This window comes from Enhydra lutris, unplaced genomic scaffold (assembly GCF_002288905.1).
Source record: "Enhydra lutris kenyoni isolate GAN:26980312 unplaced genomic scaffold, ASM228890v2 scaffoldscaffold41, whole genome shotgun sequence".
NCBI classification, from domain to species: Eukaryota; Metazoa; Chordata; class Mammalia; order Carnivora; family Mustelidae; genus Enhydra; species Enhydra lutris.
The window spans coordinates 2,697,630-2,717,318 of record NW_019154125.1 but is presented as its reverse complement, the minus strand read 5'-3'; the positions used below and the strand labels follow the sequence as shown (position 1 = coordinate 2,717,318).

The 19,689-nt window shown below is 37.8% G+C and overlaps 1 protein-coding gene across 1 annotated transcript in view; it reads right to left on the bottom strand.

The window, feature by feature from the left end:
• Window positions 1-19,471, bottom strand: part of LOC111155386 (25-hydroxycholesterol 7-alpha-hydroxylase) — a 64,100-nt gene extending 44,629 nt beyond the window's left edge. Inside the window, exon 1 of the mRNA XM_022515536.1 lies at window positions 19,428-19,471. Coding sequence (XP_022371244.1) covers window positions 19,428-19,471 — 44 coding nt within the window. The remainder of the gene's footprint in view (window positions 1-19,427) is intronic.
• Window positions 19,472-19,689: the final 218 nt, after the last annotated feature.

Here is a 19,689-nt window from a genome sequence, read left to right as displayed (position 1 = left end):
CTGAAGTAGTCTCAGCCTGCTACTTCTCCGCCATCTTGACTCCTCCCTTGTGTGGTAGTTTTCTTATCATGCCTTGAAACTCTTTTCAGGGACAGAAGTACAATTCACGGTAGATGTATGGAGCCTAAGAGTTACCTTATATACTCTGGTCAGCAGATCCCTGCCTTTTGATGGACAGCTTAAAGGATCAGGGAAAACAGTACTGAGCAAAATATACCATATTCACTTCTACTTGTCCATAGCGTGAAAACCTGCTCAAGACATTTCTTACCCTCAATCTCACCAAGAGGCATGTTAGAGCAGATCATGAAAATTCCACAGATGAACGTGGTTCTTGAAGATGAGTAACTAAAACCTACATGGAGTCACTCCTTGAATAAAAAGACCCTGGTAGACTGAGTTAATGGCGCCCACTGGCTTCCCAATGTGAAGATGTTGGGTAGAAGCAATGACCTGATGTGAGGCTGTGAGATTGTCTGTCTTGAGTCCTTTTCCACAGACTGAGACACCATAGGCCACCATATGGCACTCACAGAGTCAGTCAATACTTAGTTTTCACAGAGCTTTGTTCACAGTGTATCTTTAAGTGAATAAAGCAGTTAAGTAACAATAGGCACAATAGCATAATACTGTCTTCCTAAAAAAATATATGGGAGGTAATATAAACACAGAGAGAAATGTCTGGTATGCCTTAAGATGTCAATGGTCATTATTCTTGGTGGTGAGATTACGGGGGTTTGGTAACTGGTATCTTCTAAGTTGCATGGCACAAACACACTTCTTTTGAAGATTATTTGTCATTTATTTTGTAGAACGTCCCTCAGTTTTCTCATGATCAGATCAAGGTGGTAACAGTTTTGGGGAAGAATCTCACAGAAGCAATGTGCCCTTCTCAGTATATTGTTTTTTAAATGGGAAAAAAAAAAGTTTTTTTTTTTCATTTAAAAAAATGTTTCATAAAAAAATGTTTTTTAAATGAAAAAAAAAAGCTATTTTCATGTTCAAATGAAAGCCCCATACAGAAGGTACTGTCTTCAAAAAAGTAGTTGATGGCAAAAAAGTACACTCCACAAATGAATCAAAGACTGATTCTAAAAATGAGCTCTACATTCCTAATTGAGTGAGTAGAGAAACAGCCTGAGATCCACCATAAGGACAAGCAACACCCTCTCTACCCACACTTCAAAATACAGAGCAGACACTGGGGTCAGACTCTGTAACTGCACAAAATATGGACATGCAGTGCCACCTGGGATACTCTGTTACTTGCACCAGGGGCCAGGTGACATACTAATGAGGCAGGCAGAGTTGATTTCTGTGACAGCCAGGAAAGGGAGGAGTTCTCTTTACAAATGGGGTTGCAACTAGTGGACTGTGACAACTGGGTTCCCTGATCATCTCTTCAAGCTTGCACTCAGACAAAGAAACTTTGCGGCCCAGAGCACACTGCTCCTATCTCCTCACAAAACCCCAGGGCATCTCATGTCTCCAGTTAGGGAGTGGGTTAATTTTTTCTCCTTGTATAGGATAAAGTGTATATTATTTAGGACTCCTGATTCGCATGTCGAACATAAATGATCTGCTTAATATTTGTTTACTGCAAGAATCAGAACTATTGTAATCTCTTTCCAGGATGAACATTAATCCAACTCTGTCTAGAAAAATTATATAATTCATTACCGTAAGTAATCTCTATTGTATCCTGTGCTTAACCTTCACTTTCCCCCGGTCTTATAATCTTGCAAATCCACTGGTGCTGTGTGATTGGCATCTGGTGTTCATACAACCTCTGCCTCATAGAGAATAAATAAGAAATCCCTAGATAAAAATGCCACTTTTCAGTGATCCAACCGTCTGCTTTTTGGTAACTTCTGTACCACTCTAGAAAGTTCTGTTAACTTTGCAGCTCATAAATAAAGCCTTGAAATGTTTCTGGCTCTATCACGATGGCAATTGACTTATAACTTGATTTAATTTCCTGGTAGCAAAGATATCACTGTTCAAGCACTTTTGATCAAAGCATTAAACATAATGGCAATGTAAAAGCAAGCAATGCTGAATGTTCACAAATTTCTCCATTATTGACATGGAATCATAGCAAAACCAATATGAACATGGCTATATCTTCACACCCTGAGAGTAACTTTTCAAGCCATATTTCAGTTGAACCTTTAGCTGTCAGTTCATCTATGTGATTGACCGATCCGAACAAAGCTTTGTCTATGGAATGTGCCTTGTAAACTCAATTCCATTAGCAGATTTATACTAATGCCTTGATCAAGTGAGTGATTTGTAAGGGCTTCTTTGGATAAGAGGTCAAACCACATCCATGTAGGATTTCACTCAGAGAAGTCTATGATTGAGATTTTTTTTTTTTTTAATCTGGAAGGAATGCCCTGGTTGGCACCAGTGAAATAATGTCAAGACATATTTAAAAACAACAACAACAACAACAACAACTATCACTTAAAACTTAACTGAGTCTCAAACACCCCACGATGACTGCACACTCGAAGATATTTCTTTTCTTTTCCTTTTTTTTTTTTTTTTAAAGATTTTATCCATTCACCTGACAGAGATCACAAGCAGGCAGAGAGGCAGGCAGAGATAGAGGAGGAAGCAGGCTCCCCTTGGAGCAGAGAGCCCGATGTGGGGCTCGATCCCAGGACCCTGAGATCATGACCAGAGCCAAAGGCAGAGGCTCGATCCACTGAGCCACCCAGGCGCCCCTCGAAGATATTTCTTTATGAACCTGACCCTGGGTTTAGCAGGGCATAGTTCAAGCCCTCATCCATTCTCATGGGCACTACTACAATAGCTTCCTGACTGATCTTGCCACACTGCATGGCTCAGGCTACTAGCTACCACCAGTTTGATGACTTTGGCCAATTTACTTAACCTATCTGTGCCTCTGGTTTCTCACCTGCAAAATGGATATACTGTTGTACTTTCTTCATGTAAAAATAAGCTGAAGCATGTAAAGAAATGAAGGCAATAACTTGTATGTAGGAAGCACTCAGAACCTTAATAACTGTTATTATATTATTATTAGCATTTTTAAAAAGATTTTATTTATTATTTATTTGACAGAGAGAGATCACAAGTAGGCAGAGAGGCAGGCAGAGACAGAGGGAAGCAGGCTCCCCGCTGATCAGAGAGCCCGATGCAGGACTCGATCCCAGGACTCCGAGATCATGACCTGAGCCGAAGGCAGTGGCTTAACCCACTGAGCCACCCAGGCGCCCTATTATTAGCATAATTATTGATCTCCACATCACTTCCTGAGATCACCTAAAACACAAATCTAATCGTGGCTCTCTCCTAACTTCTCTTTCCTAAAAGTTTTTGATTGAGGACCAACTTTTTAAGATATTTTTCACTGGCTTGCATACTTCCTTTATTTGCCTAATTTAGGTATTAGTTTAGGGCTGCAATATATGATTTGCTGGTCAGGGTTCTGGGGCACCAGAACCATCTACCCTCCTGAAAAGTAACTGTAACTTCTCGGGCTCTGTATTCTCTGGGCAAATGATCTTAAAGGATGAAAAGTGGCTCAGAAGAGCACTGTATTTTAGGAGAAAGCCAGTCAAGAATGTTTAAACAGCCTAGACAATTCTGAAAGAGGGAAATCGATTCATAATTGAAAGTTATTTCAACTCCTTAATTAAAATAGAAAACCATGCAACTGAATTTGTAATTTCTGAAATGATCAGTTGCTAATTTATTTTACAGATGGGATGTGATTGGACTTCATGGAAGAGATATCAATTCCATTAACTCATCATTTCTTACATTTGATTAAATTGTTTGATTTTGAAATGTTTAATCAAAAATTAGAAACCACAGTTTTGCAGAAACTGAATTATATGAGAGGGCTAAACCAGAAAGCGTTGGTAATGACAATACAGAGATCACTGCCCACATAAATGCACAGTCAAGTTATCAAGTGACATTTCAACAACCAAAGCCAATGAAGAAACAAAAGTTCCAAATTCCGAAGATTGACATTCAAATAACCAAGCATGGCTTTTTAGGGCCATCGGAAAGGCAATGTAAAGGTACTCCGGTTTGCTGAGGTGGGAAGCTAATAAAAAGCCTGAGGATCATATGCTACATCTGCTTCAGAATGCAAAAATGCATAACCATATTTTACGATGAGTCAGCTATTAGCATAGTAAAAGCTAATAGTATCTCTCTATTTGTAACACAGCACATGGCACAGAGAAGGGCAACGTTTTGATTTTGTCATGAATTAGAGGGCTTTCAAAAGGAAAAATACTACTCATTTCCAAAGACTAGTTCCTAACTTTGGCTTATGATTTTAGGTCACTGCACAAAAGGAGTGTATGACTACCTCAGGAAATCTGTCATCATTAATATTACAACATGGAACACAGAAGACCCGGCATCATATTTATACACAGAAATCACTAAGGTTTGCAAATTCTAGAATTAAAGATAACCTCTTGCTTATTTTAAATATAATGCTTGCAGCATCCATTGCTCATGCTACCCTTTCTTATGTGCACCCTCCCACTGTTTTGTGAAATCAATTTTCAGTATTTATACCAAAATCATTATTAAAGTAGTACTCAGTTGCTTTGTTTTTCTTTGCCTTGTTTTCCGTGTACCCATCACTAATTCGTATCAATCACTTTCAGTACTCTCTATAATCTCTCTCAATATGGTCAGACATATGGTCCTTCAATTTTCATACAGCTCCTCTCCTATTTTCCATCAATTTTTCTTTTGCTCCATTTAATGAAAGACTTTCTTGGCTTAATCCCTTTCACAGATTATTTTATTTTTACTCTTAGATTTCTGATTTCCCAGAGTTCTTTTGTGCTTTCTGATTGCACATTATACAAATTAAATTCTGTTCTTGTTTTATGAATGCAATTTCTTCTCCTATCCCTCTAAGACTATTAGTCTTAAGTATAATTAGGGGGAATTTTTTTCTCTCCCCAAATTGTCTGTTTCCTCCAACTCTCTTTTTTTTCTGTTTGTTTTGTTGTTGTTGTTGTTATGCCTTCTCTCTTTTATGATGGAAACTTTCCTCAGTGTCTCATGATCCTTAGCTTTCTTTCAGATCACAAAGCAAGGCTATGCCTATTGGTATGGCTGATGGAGTTTACCATATTGTGATTAGAAGGAGACCTTGTCATTTTAATGAGCTACCCATCCTTGCTAGTTAAATGGATGAGGCTGTAACTTTTCATGAATTTTAATTTTGCTTTGGGGACTCTGGGAATAGAACATAATATATAACTATATGTAAATACATTTCCTGTGAAGAGTTAACATTAACCAATTTTGAATTTGTCTTAATTACAGTTTTTTGGGGATTACTGCCAAAGTCACTTGCAGTCATGTTTGTAGATACAAACTTTAGAGGTCATTTCTATTTACAGTAGTGAGAAGAGTTGGAAGATATCACAATATGAAAGTCTGGTATTAGAGGTCAGAAAAGAGGGACAGATGATGGGTTCTACAGTTATGCAAGTCTGTCAGTTAAAATTGCAGAGTGGAGTAAGGGATTTTATTTATTTCACTGTTCCTAAAATTAATCCAACACTCTTGCAAGTGATATTATCTTGTTTTAGGGCTAGAGGGTTTAAGGAGAACTGACAGAGGAAACTGAAGTACAGATATATTCTTTTTTCTCATGGGAGAAGTGAATGTGTGTGTGTGTGTGCACGGTATATTTTGAATTGTGACTTAAATAAAGTGATGCCAATGTCAGTATAACATTAATTCTTTCCATAGACTACCCTTAATATGGCAGACGTCTTAATACTCAGTAGAGTAAAAAACATTAAAAAAGCAAAGACTCATTCTCTCTCCTTCTAGTTCCTCAGATCCTCTTCATCCCTCCTCAGAAATATGTGAATTTTGACAGGATTCAGGCATCTAGAGGAGGTGTTTTTTCTCTCCTCTATAAATAGGGTACAAACTAAAAAACATAAGCCACCATTTGATTGGTAAATAACCATTCTACCATCTTGACAGCTTATAGGTAACTACTCAAAATAGACATTTAATAATTGTTAATGACCATTTAAAATTTATTCTGCTTCTTTCCTAGAATTAAAAATTCCATTCTGTTATTTCCAAAGGATTTTATGTAAGTATATAAGTATGTATATATACACATTATTTTATATAAGTACATAAATGCATACACAAACACACACACATTAATGGGCTCCTTAAAATTTAGGGACAAATAATAATATTAAGAAGTCTTATAATTCTTTAATGAGCAAACAATTCAATAAAATATGAGCAAGAAATCTGAATAAATATTTCACCAAAGAAGTTATACAAATGGCCAATAAGCACATGAAAAGATGCTCAACATCACTACTCTTTAGGGAAATGCAAATTAAAAACTAAAACGAGATACTACTACTCACTTGCTAAAATGGCAAAAATCAAAAAGAATGACAGTGTTGGCAAAGATGAGGAGAAATTGTAACTCTCAAACACTGCTGCTGGGAATGTGAAATAGTACAATTACTTTGGAAAAGAGGCAAGCAATTTCTTTTAAAGTTAAATGCACACTAACAGTACAACCCAGTGATTCCAATTCTAGGTATCTCTTTACCCAAAAGAAGTAAAACCTATGTCCACACAGACTTGTATGTGAATGTTCACAGGTGCATTAATCATAATAGTCAAAAGTTAGAAACAATTCACATGTCTATGAATTAGTGGGCAGATAAACAAAAGGTGGTATATCTATATAATTGAATATTGAATTGATTGAATATTATTCAGCAATAAAAAAGGAACAGGCACTGATGTATGCAATAATATCGATAAACCTCAAAAGCATTATACTAAGAGAAAGAAGCCAGGCACATAATTTTAGTTATATGAAATTTCCAGAAAAGACAGAAATTGAGGCAGAAGACAAATTAGTTCTCCCTTGGGATTGAGGGTAGGAGCAGAAATTAAATGTAAACAGCCATAAGGAAACTTTTTGGATGATGGAAGTATTCTAAACTGGATTTTATTGATTGTTGTACAACTGTATCAATTTACTAAACTCATCAAAGTGAATGAATTTCATGATATGTAAATATCACAACAAGCCTGCTGGAAAAAAAGGGGGTATTTTCTATGATTAATTATAGGGTTGCCTATAATTGGGTTGCCTGGGTGGCTCAGTTGGTTAAGCATCTGTCTTCAGCTCAGGTTATGATCCCAGACTTCTGGGACTGAGTCTCAAGTCAAGCCCCACATCAGGCTCTCTACTCAGCAGGGAGTCTGCTTCTCCATCTCCCTCTTATCCCCACCCTGACCCCTCACTCATGCTCATTCTCTCTCTCAAATAAATAAATGAAATCATTTTTTTTTAAATTTCAATTATCAGACAAGTCTATAAATAAAATGTACCATGCCAAAATCTCCTTTAGTGATTTTGTTGAGCCATCTATATGACTTCTACAAAATTCCCTAAGTAGAACAGGGTGTTGAAACTGGCAGAGTCTGGGGAGACTCATCAAGTGTTTTACAAATAAGAAAATAGAATCAGAGAAGTAAAGTAACTTTCCCAGTCACACAGCAACAAACCAACAAAAAAAGATCAGAGTCCAGGTTTCCTGACTTCCGAACCAATGATTTCTTTTTCTCTGTACCACACTATCCAAAGAAGATAGGCACATGTCAGGGTTCAGGGAGTCCTGACTTTCTGAAATCAGATTTTTCTCTTTTCTGATATGTTCTGCACTTGCAATGAGCCCAGAGGTGATAATCCTATAAAGTAAATAAACGTAAGATGTTATCTCCCATAGGGCAACTTCTGTTTGTGGCTAAATGAGCCAAGATGAAGAAACACTTCAAATAAAAGACTCAGCTGGAAAAACATAGCAAAGAGCTTGCTTAGCTTGAAAGGGAGTCTGGCACGTAGCCACTATGATTCATAAACTATAATGTAATAAACTTGTATGAACAAAAATCTAATTTCCATATTCAACGCTGGTTACCTGAATGAGCCATATGAGAGCTAATTTTTGGAAACAACATTAATTCTCTGGAAACAAAATGAGCCACTTGGTACCAGTCAGAGTTTGGTAGCTAAAGGGTTTCAAATTCTATCATCTATCTGTACCTATTCTGCAGCTCCAGATTCTGAGAAGTATCTCTAGAAACTTCTTAAATTGAATCTTAGTCTAGTTTAAAGCCTGCTTTTTAAAATCACCTCCAATTGATCCAAGCATAATACGAGGCCAAACATTAGGCATCTGAAGCATAAGAAAAGATGAAGACATGTGAGTCTCAGAAAGTTTTTGTCTTCAATACCATCAACTCAGAGGGCTGCACTGTTTGTAACAAAGTGACAGAGACTAAAGGATTTGTGGCACTAAAGTTTTTAGTGATTAGAACCAGCAGGATTTACCCAAAAGGACTTAGGCAAATTGATCCTTACCAAAATCCCAGTTAACCCCAGCAAAAAATGAATAGGAGGACATGATATCCCCTCAACATAAATTTTTAAGGAAATTGCTTAAGGCCTATGATAAATTGCAGTAGTGTTCAAAATACTCAGTGTTCCTTCCTGTAGGAGCACTGTTCATTGATGCCTTATTGATGCCAGGTTTAGGCATGTAACTTTCCTTGGCCAGTGAAGACACATGCCACTTCCCAGTGAGAAGAGACACATGCCACTTCCCAGTGAGAAGCTTTATGAGCCATCATATGTTTCCACTATGTTCTCATTCTACTGACAGAGGATTAAAAATATCTCACACCAAGATTCTCCTTAGATTTGGAACATGGAATGAAGACTAAGACTCATGATGAACATAAAGATTGAACAAGAAATAACATCTTTCAGTTGTAAGCCACTAAGCTATTTGTTACTGTAGTGTAACCTAGCCAAATATGACTGAAACAACAGCTAAAAAAAAAAAAAAAAAAAGAATGTTCTTATTAATGGACTTCATGGTAGCTTGCAGCTCTCACGTTGCATCATAAAAAGTTGATATATATTCCCCTTATCCTAGACCAATGTTTTACAAAGACCTTTGAGCCAATGTGTACACTATGATATGCAGATACACATATACATATATGGATATGTAGATCTATAAAGTCAGAAAACAATACTTACTCTTATTATGTGTGATGTACTTTGTTATTTTCTCTTCTATTTATATCTTTAAATGTTTTCTGGAATCCACTAAATCCATTTCGAGTTCCATTATTGGGTCACAACCCATTATCCTACTTTCTACCCATTATCTGTCTTGTTGAATGATCCTTAAATGTGTCTTCCTATTATCTTTTTTTTTTCCCTCCAAATTTTAATCCAATAGTACTTGACCCTGGAGTCACCACAGAATTGCCAGGAAGATTTTTTGAATATACTGTTCCCCAACATCAGTGATGGTGATTTTTAAAAAGTCAACATTTTAGGGGCGCCTGGGTGGCTCAGTGGGTTAAAGCCTCTGCCTTCGGCTCAGGTCATGATCTCAGAGTCCTGGGATCGAGCCCCACATCGGGCTCTCTGCTCAGCTGGGAGCCTGCTTCCTCCTCTCTCTCTGCCTGCCTCTCTGCCTACTTATAATCTCTGTCTGTCAAATAAATAAATAAAATCTTAAAAAAAAAAAAGTCAACATTTTAAAATGAATTGCTGCAACATACATTTAATTATCAACTTTCATATAAATCATTTGGACATATATTTGTTTTATATTAATAGGGACACTTCTGTTCCTGAAACTCTGCCACCTTAATTTGACCTCCACCACAGGAGGTCCTGAAAATGTCTCTTATCTGATCATATGGCTCCTTTTAGATGTCAATGATTTCAAATAAATTTTGGCTACTTGTACCAATCTCAATTAGTTGGGTCATCCATTAATCAATGGATCAATCAATTGGTTAATTCAAACAATTACCCTGTACTCAATTTGTGCGAGACACTACTCTACATGACAAGAGCACAAGGAAGAATAAGAGACACAGGATCTTCCCTGCAAGAACTCAGTGTTGATGGAGGTAGGTATTAGCTACATATAAAAGATAACTAAGAAACACTGTAATATTGTGATGACAGTAATGTCTGTAATGACTGTGATGACAGGGGTTACTATGGATTACATATTCTATTTGTAGCTCACTTCTTATTTTGATTTCAGATTTTCAGAAGCTTCCATAATTCATTGTTCTTCATCATTACTGTCTGTTGAATTTAACACCCTTGTTCATACATCTGGTTCTCTTTCCTGTATATCTGGTGTCCATATATCCTCACCAAAGGAATACTTACTCAGTAGAAATACAATGGTATTTGCTGAGTGTACCTGTCCTGGCCATGTAAAATTATGCTCAAATCCCAAAATTAACATGCAACTCCCAGAATGTATTCACAATCTTGATGTACTCACATTTTTTCTCAACACATATCATTAACACATTATTTAACTTCTGTGCTTGCTAGGTGGTGTTTCGATGGCCCTCCTCTCATTACTATCTCTGTATTACTGTGAAGTAGGAATTTAGAATACTTAATAATTCATCCTATTTTATTCTTGCCTTTGCTAGTCCCTGGCAACTCTGTAATAATTATTTTTCTTGTGACATAATAACAACCATATCACAAGAAGGTAATGTTAAAAGCAGTTGAGTGAGAGGTGTTACAATACTTCAGCTATGCTTGATCTAGAAAATACTGGACAACTTTTCTCAAAATTTAACTCTCCAAAATGCAAATTGCAATTCTGCTGAATAAGATATGGTAGAGTCCAAGTGATTGGTAGATTCCATGCTCAAAAGCCATCCACTGTCAGCCTTCCAAAGTGATCTGAGATTTAAAACTATGATATGAATGATACCTTGATGCCAATAAGCATTAGCAATAGCTTTCCATGCCTGCATGCTCTAAAATCTGTACATATATTTAAAATAAAATTACACTGCATTTACTTTCAAAATAAACCAGGAGAGAAGTCAACAGAAGCTTCTAATACTACCACTCCCAGAAGAAAGAAATATTTTGGCTATTCAATATAGGTAAGTTTACTCAAACTGTGCAAACTGTGTATTTGTCCCTAATATAATGAAGCAAATAGGTATAACTAGATGTATTATTATAAATAAAATATATTTACTATCTAGTAAATACATTACTATATTTACTATTCTGAAAATAACCAGAAACAAAGCTGTAGATCACTCATACAAAGAAATCCTTAATTCTTCATACCACAGGTAAAATCATTTTCTACCATAGCCTGGCAAAGATTTTTTCAACTTGCAATTATAACAGCTTTGAAATTTATTTTTTAATTTGGATCTTCCGAGAAACTTCAAAATGTAAACTAAGAGCCACAGAAAATGTTCTGTTTGGCCTTCACTGGGCTTTTCATCCAAGTTCAAACAGAGAGTGTTGGGTGCCTGGGTGGCTCAGTCTGTTAAATGTCTGCCTTCGGCTCAGGTTGTGATCCCAGGATCCTGGGACTGATTCCCGCATAGAGTTCCCTGCTCTGCAAGGAGCCTGCTTTTCTGTCTCTGCCTCGCTCTCTCTCTGTCTCTCCTGTCTCTCTGTCTCTTACGAATAAATAAATAAAATCTTTAAGAAAGAATAGAGGGGGGGTTTCCTCTATAGAGTACTATGGGGTTAGGCCCAGAGGAAGCCAAGGACCTGAGGAAGCTTTACAGTTTGCAACAGGGGCATACAATGTAATTGCAGATTCTGATTTCATAGATTATAAAATATATAAAGGTGGATTTCAGGTGGTGGAAGGTGGGGGAGATAAAGAAAAGTACCCAAGACCATCCACAATGTACTCTGTAAATACTACTTAAGAGGGTTTGCAATGGTTCTTTAATGTTCTGAAGCTACCCAGTTCTTCTGAAATGGTTTCTCTCCCCTCCCATGGGACTAGGAAGATGTGGCTCACGTTTCCATTTTGCGCCACAGATTGAGAGATCTTTTTCTTCTAGGCTTCTCTGCTGCACTGCTTGACCCATAAGGCTTTGATTAAGGCTGGCGTTATTCCCATAAAATAAGACGATATGGTTGAAAGATGATCTGGGGGAAGTGGATGAACATATGAGACTCTGGAATTCCAAACAAATATTGCAATGCTTCCAGAGAACCTAGGTTGGTAATCTTGGTGGCTAAGAGCACAAGATCTGGAGCCTGTCTGCATTTGACTCCTGGTTTCCAACCACTCAGTGGATACTCTTGAAGCAAAATCTCTCCATAACTTGGCTCCATTTTCTGCAAAGTAGGGCTAAAAACACCTCCTCCCTCATTGGGTGGTTGTGAAGATTTAATGGAGTATATACAATATTTAAGAACACTCAAGTTCAAAAGAAAGGTTCTATCAATGATAGCTATTATTGTGAATCACACATAACTTGGCCTGAAAATTAACTGATGAGAATATTGAGATACAGATACGCTATGACTTGCAACCATCCTAAAATTACAAAGACCCAAAATATAAATCTTGGCCTCTTGCTATCCAGTTTACAATTCTTCCAAATTACTGATATTCCCAAATGTTAGTTCTTCAAAAACTATTGGCAATTTTTTAGCCATATCCATGAAACACCTGCTCATATTATTTGCTTCATATCCTTCTTTAAATGGGTTCATTTCTTTTAGATAAATAAATGACCACCATACAGAAAAACAGAACATTGCTATTAAGTTCTAGCTAGATTGTCCAGTCTGCTGAAAGCTCCAAGCCCAGAATCTGTTCTTGGTCTAAAAGGAAGATTAGCCAGTGTTATAGGCAGAGGATACTTGTTTCTTGACTTCATAAGGTTTAAAGCAAAATACAAAGGGTTAACTTTTTCACACCAAGATTCAATGTTGATGTCACACTCACAATTGCCTCTTGACCTTGGTAGGCTCACTGCACTTTGGGAATAGCCCCCCCCCGGTCAGAAATGCAGCTAGGTCTCATGTGCCAGGACACCAGTGAGGCTTCTCATTCACCATCATATCTCAATAGATGAGGGAGAAAGAAGTGTTCTAAAGGAGGTCACAAAATAAAGGACAAAATCATTTTAACCAACAAAAATTCATTGACGAGACCAGGAGAAAAAAAAAAAAGAAGAGCCCAATTACACAAGTTTTTCACACAGTACTCAGGTTTTTTGTTTCTCAATTCCATTTACTGATGTTAGGAAGTATTCCTAGCGTGTCAGTTTTATAATAAGGTGATCTCCCAACTGCACTGAGATGAAGGAAATCACTGAATTTTAAGCCACTGTGAACGCATTAAACTTTAATTTGAAAATTCTCAAAATTAAAGGCAAACCACAAACAGCGATGCTGCATTGTAGTGGTGTAGAGCGTCTGTGATCGTCCCATCTCAGGGGCCTGAAGAGACCAAATGGTTTCAGTGCTCCTTGCTATTCAAAGTTTTGATTACAAAGGTCTGGCTTTTATAAAAAGCAGCATGTAGAGCAAAAACAAAACCAGATCAATATGAGATGATTTTTGGTTGCACTTCAATGACTGAAGGAAGCAGATAAAACAAGTATCTGAATAATTTTTGGCAGGAGATTCAGTGGGCTTTTACCCTACATTGTTATTTCACTTTTTTCACTTGTAAGTCCTGTAACTAAAAATGGGTTCTCTAGAAAGCAGGCTATGGGTTTTAGTAATTTCCAGTACAAAATGCTGTGGCCAGTTAGCATCCATTTTTCCTTGGGAGTAAAACTTTAATGTTGGAGGGTTAAAAGCCTGATGCCCCTCCAGCTTCTGTAGGACTTCAGGGCTCTCTCTTTGGTGTTTAGACTATTTTTTGATGCCTCTATTATACTTGGTATGCACTGGAAATTCTGTGTGATGTGACAGACACCTGCGCTACTCCATCACCTTCTTTTGGGAAGGACCATGTCTTTTTCTTCCTTGTATGTCCAGCACCTGCCAAATTCCTTAATAAATAGGGGCTCAAAATGTATGTTAAAGGAGAGTTGCCTAAATAATCCTATTAGGTTTTAGAAATCTATACTCATTGTAGAGACATTACAAAACGAAGGTAACTAGAAGTCACCTCTAATCCAACCATTCCAAAACAACATCATTAGCATCTTCGTGTATATCTTAAGAACTTTCCTTTTTACTAATATATACAGAGCTTGCTCTTCACAGTAGCGCAGGACCATAAAACTATGTAAGATGAAACTGTGTAAAGTGATCTTCATTATCACTAGGGAGGATTAGGATCCTTACAAGTTTTTGTCAAAGCCTTATAATCTCTCTTAGTCTTGGCCACAAATGCACAGGAATATGAAAAAAACATGGTAAAAGCAATACTTATTTAGTGCACTGCATTAAGGAGGGCACATGATGTGATGAGCAGTGGGTGTTATACACAACTAACAAATCATTGAACATGACACCAAAAATGATGTACTAGACGTTGGCTAATTGAATTTAAATAAAATTAAAAAAAAAACAATAAGAACACTGAAAAGTAATTTTCTTTTAAAGAAAGAGTCATTTGACCAGCAGTTGCTTTCCTCTTTTCTTTTTTTTTTTTTAAAGATTTTATTTATTTATTTGTCAGATAGAGTGAGCACAGGCAGACAGAGAGGCAGGCAGAGGCAGAGGGAGAAGCAGGCTCCCTGATGAGCAAGGAGCCCGACGTGGAACTCGATCCCAGGACGCTGGGATCATGACCTGAGCTGAAGGCAGCCGCTTAACCAACTGAGCCACCCAGGCGTCCCTGCTTTCTTCTTTTCATCGCATTCCTTGGATATGGTATAAGCATCTTTTCTATGCCCTGGACCATTGTAACATTCCTTTCTCCCTCTGGCTCAGCTCTAAACATTAGATCCTCTGGGCTTTCAGTCTTGGAATACCCCTGAGAGTTCCTTTCATGTGAAGTAGATTATTTGTTGTGGTTCCTTCGCCTGGGAGATCATCTGTTCATCACAACCCTTTTCCTCCTTTATGCTGGTAAGTCCCCTCCACGAAGTCCCTCTGCTGTCACGTGGAGCCTCTGGATGGTGGTGGTGCTGACATTCCCAGGGTCAGACATTTCTTCTCCATGTCCATTCACATTATATTCATGTCAACTTGAAGCTTTATCACTTTTTGTCTCTTTGCTGCACTTTCACATTTTTTTTTTCTTGGTCAATTCTCTTTCAAGAATCCAAGTTTTCCCTTGCGGACAAGGTGACAACACAACTATTCACTTGTGTGAACTGAATGGCAGATGCGTAGTAACTGATCATGGGTGACTGTCCCCGACCATGATCAAAGAGCTAGAAATGAACTCTGTACTTTGTTCTTCACAGGAATATCCTATAGCAAGCAACGTCAAAACTGCACTGTTGGGGGATTGGCGTTACTTCACTAGATCATGGTAACTGAAAATTTATGCATATTGAAACTGTGAAAAGTGCCTGTAATGGAAAGTTATTTATTATATATGTTCACATCTATGCATAGATGTGTGTCTTAAATTTGTGCTATTATATGTATCTCTCATAATTTTCTTTCCTCATTTTATAATATTTCATATCTTTCTATTGGGGTAAATCTATACCTATAGCATCCTTTAAAATGGGCTGTGTGAATCCCACTGAATGAATAATTACAGGGTTGCTGTGATTTAATTGACATGATATATATAACGTTCTTAGCACTGGGCTTACCACATAGCAAGGACTAAATAAATGTTAATTATTATTACTCATGAGCATAATTTAATTGATTTTCTATTGATGGACACTTAGTCCCTAATTTTTAGCACATTATGATGTATATCTCTGTACATTGAGTACCATGTGCTTGCGATAATTGTTTTAAAGGATTGTCACAATCTTGGCTATTTATACTCAGAACAAGGGTCTTAGATCATGACCCCTCTAAGTATAAGAATAGAGCAGCCACAGCTGGTATGAGGAAGGGAGGGAAAGTAGATGAAATTCTCAGCTGAAATACCTGTGAGTGGGACAGTTTGGTAGAATTACTCAACAGGAAATAAATGTACACCATGAGTTTGTAGGAGATGCAGAGGCTTGGTAGTAACAAGTACCTAAGTGGGAAGTAATGTCCTGGAATATAAGAGAACCACCCAGAGATAGTTCATGGGAAGATAAAGGACAGGGCCCTAAGCAAAAATCGGTGTCTAAAAGTGATAATCATTAAATATAATAATAAACATAAAACAACATTCAATGAGTTCTTTCTATGAACCAGGCGCTCTGTCAAGCACTTCTGTACATTATCTCAACTAACGCCCAAATAACCATCCTTATGAACAAGGTGTTATTATTAGAATAGCCTTTCTATTGATCAGAAAACCGAGGCTTACAAAAATTAAATAACTACCCTATGGCCACTTATTAATGCATGATTCAGACAAGATTTTCATGCATATATTATGTTTCCAGAATCTACAGTCTTAGCCTTTGTATTCACTTTCATTGCTCTGTAACAAATTGCCCCCAAACTGAGAGGCTTAAAACAATAAACATTTATTATTTCACCATTTCTGTGAGTCTAGAACCAAGGCCAAGTTTATGGTGCCTCTGGCTCAAAGTGTCTGATGAAATTGTACTCAAGTGTTGGCTGGGGCTGTGGTCTCACTTGAAGTCTTCCTGGGACAGGGCCATTGCAGGCCTTTGTCCCTTGCTATGTGGGCCCCTCCTTAGGATGGTTTGTGTCACAGGTGCTGGCTTCCCCAGAAGGAGTGACCCAATAGAGTAAGAGTGAATGAGTGAGTGCCTCAAGTGGAAGCTAATCTTTTTGCAGCCAAATGCTAGAAGTGGCATCCCCTTATTTCTACTATATTCTATTTATTAGAAGCAAGCCACTAAGTCCAGGCCACATTCAAGAGGAGGGGAACATATAAAGACATAACTCCCAGGAGTCAAGGATTACCAGGAGCCCTCCAGTTAAGAGGCTGTGAGTATCATACCAGGCTAATTAGAAGGACTCAGGAACCAAGGAGTGGACACTTACACTTAACCGAGCAATACTGCAGAATCTAGACTATCATTTTAGTTCTTTGAGCTGCTATGAGGGAGGAGTTTAATCTGGAAAATATAATGAGAAAACTCACAAAGCTCATCTTTGAGAGGTTGAAAAAACACTTTAAAATTTTCAGAAAATCAAGGAGAAACTCTGTGGAATACTACAGATGTGAAAGAGGATTTATGAAGATTTGCAGCTCTTCAATGTAAATAAGAATGAAACCTGGTGACCTCCACGGCAATATGCATGATCTTACGTAAGTTTGAAGGGCAAAGCCTTGATGGGAACTGCTACTGGCAAAAATAGAGAATGAAATTCACATGTATTCTTGTGAATCTGAGTAGTATGAGGGTGGCCCTTCCTGAACATGAGGGATTCGGTCAAATGTTGCAGGTTTCTTCTAGATTAAAGTTCTTCCAAGAATTAAAAGGGACTTTGTAAATGTTGGAAGACAACAGCCAAGTCTTCCATTAAGGCCATGCTGGTGTTCTTGAGATATAGTTTCTGCCCACTCAAGAACTCTGATATGACTTACTGCCATTTGTTCGCAAGGAAGCCAGTTTTTACTTTGTGTCCCTTTCTTTTTGAGAACTAGAGATGATTTAAATTATTTTTCTATTATAGTGGAGCCAGAGTAGTTGATCCTAGCTATATCCAGATGGTTTCATTGCTTAGGCTGATTTCTGTTAAACTGTTTAATGTTGTTAATAATCCTTTTAATATATTTAAATTTGTGTGCAGGGTAAAGGGGGCAGATCTGGTACAGATTGGAAGTCACAGCTTCTGCTGGACTTCTGTTGATTTGTTAAATCCAACTGTGGTCTCCCGTACTTGTTCCAATTTTGTTGAACTCAAAGCAACCTCTTCCTTTAAGCTGCGACACTCAACTGCAGTGGTTCATTAGTAGGGACATTCAGGGAATGGGGACCTGGCTGTTTGGGAAATGTATGCCTTTAATATGAAATGCATACTTTAGAAAAATAGATGTAATTTATAGAGGTTTTTATTCTGTAGAGAAAAAAGCATGTTGTGAGGGAAAGAATACAACAGTGAGATTATCTTTCACATTCAACAAATTGTAGGCTTGTTGATTCTCATTCTTAAATTAACATCTGGCTCTGCAGCCCATCTCACAAGGCATGGTCCTACCCTGCTTTCCAACTAGACCCTAATAATCACCTCCCAGCTGGCTGGTCTCTTTGCTTTCAATTCACCCCTATCAAGAGAGGAAGAACAATAACTAACACATACTGATAGATTATTGTTGGGTTAGGCACAGGGCTAAATGATGTTTATGATCTTATTTAATCTTCCTAATAAGGTGAAAAGGTACATTCTACTGCTGTCCATTCTACAGATGCAAAAACTCAGAGAGGTTGAGCAACTTCTCAAAGTCAATTCTATTCTTCCTGTTCACCCAGAAAATGAATGCAAACAGTGCCGCTTCACCAATTGAAATCTTGGCTCTTCTGAACCAACAAATGAAGCACAAATTCTTTAGTATGGGATTTAAAGAAAAATGATCATAATCACATACTGAGTACTTTCTACATGTCCCAATGGCTACAGATCCTTATCTCAACTTTGCAAGAGACTTATGCTTTTCATTGTAGTAGATGAAGAAATGAAATCTTGGGGTGGTCTCCAAAGTAACAAAGCAATTATTAATCGACATAAATGAGATTTAAGGATGCTCTGTAGTCTCCCTCTGCCACCATGCCTTTCTTAAGGCCTAACCTCTACCAACCTGATCACTCCATCTGCCCCTTTTCCTTCTTCTCCCTGCCACTCTACTCCTATACTCAAGCAATTTTGGAACACAGGCAATTTCTGAAACATTCTCTTTCCTATATCCAGAATTTCTTTATTTTTCTCATTCATCTGGCAAGCTTCTTAGATATCATTTAAGACTCAGCTTCTTCTGGGTCTTTTTCTTTTTTTAAAAATTTTCCTCCACCACCCTCTCCTTGCTGGAAGATGATTATTTTCAATGATACTTTGTAAATAGTTGTGAGGAGGATGTGACCTTATTTTGTTATGTTTATTTATAATAGACACTGATGGAGAATCATATATTGATTCATTTTGTGCAACTAATTATTCCTGAATGCCTACTGATGTGTCTGATATTCATCTTTGTTTTCCCAGCTTTCAGCACAGTGCTTGACACTTAAATAGTAAGAAAAAAAATGGCTGTATGAATGAATGACTAAACAAACGGGGGCTTCACTCAGGAACGTACAGGAGCTAAATCAACAGCAGTCATTTCTGAGTCAGACTTCAAAGCTCCTGAAATATGATTAGCCATGATTCACTTGCCTTCTCCTTTTGTGGACAGGGCCTCCTTGATCTAAATACCCATGTTTTAAAAGATGCGTTAAATAGCCAAGGAGCCCTCCTAACTCCTGAAAGTTCCAAATACAAAGGAAACTTTGTGTCAGGTAATTCCAAGAGCGACCCCTCTCACCCTGAGTTCTCCAGCTCTCTCAGCGGTCCGGCGTCAACTGGCATCTACGCTATACACAACACTGAGGCGTGTCTCATAGACCGAACGGGCAGGGACAACCGTGTTCTTCATCCTTTCTCTGCTAAGTTCTGTATGTTTCCTTTTCAGTGATTATTTCACTACAAGACACCAGGTTGAGCTGAGCTTCATCCCTAGATCCCGAGGACCAAGAATTTTTGTCCACTCTGACTGGCAGCGCTATGCTTCCCTCCTGCCTTGCCTC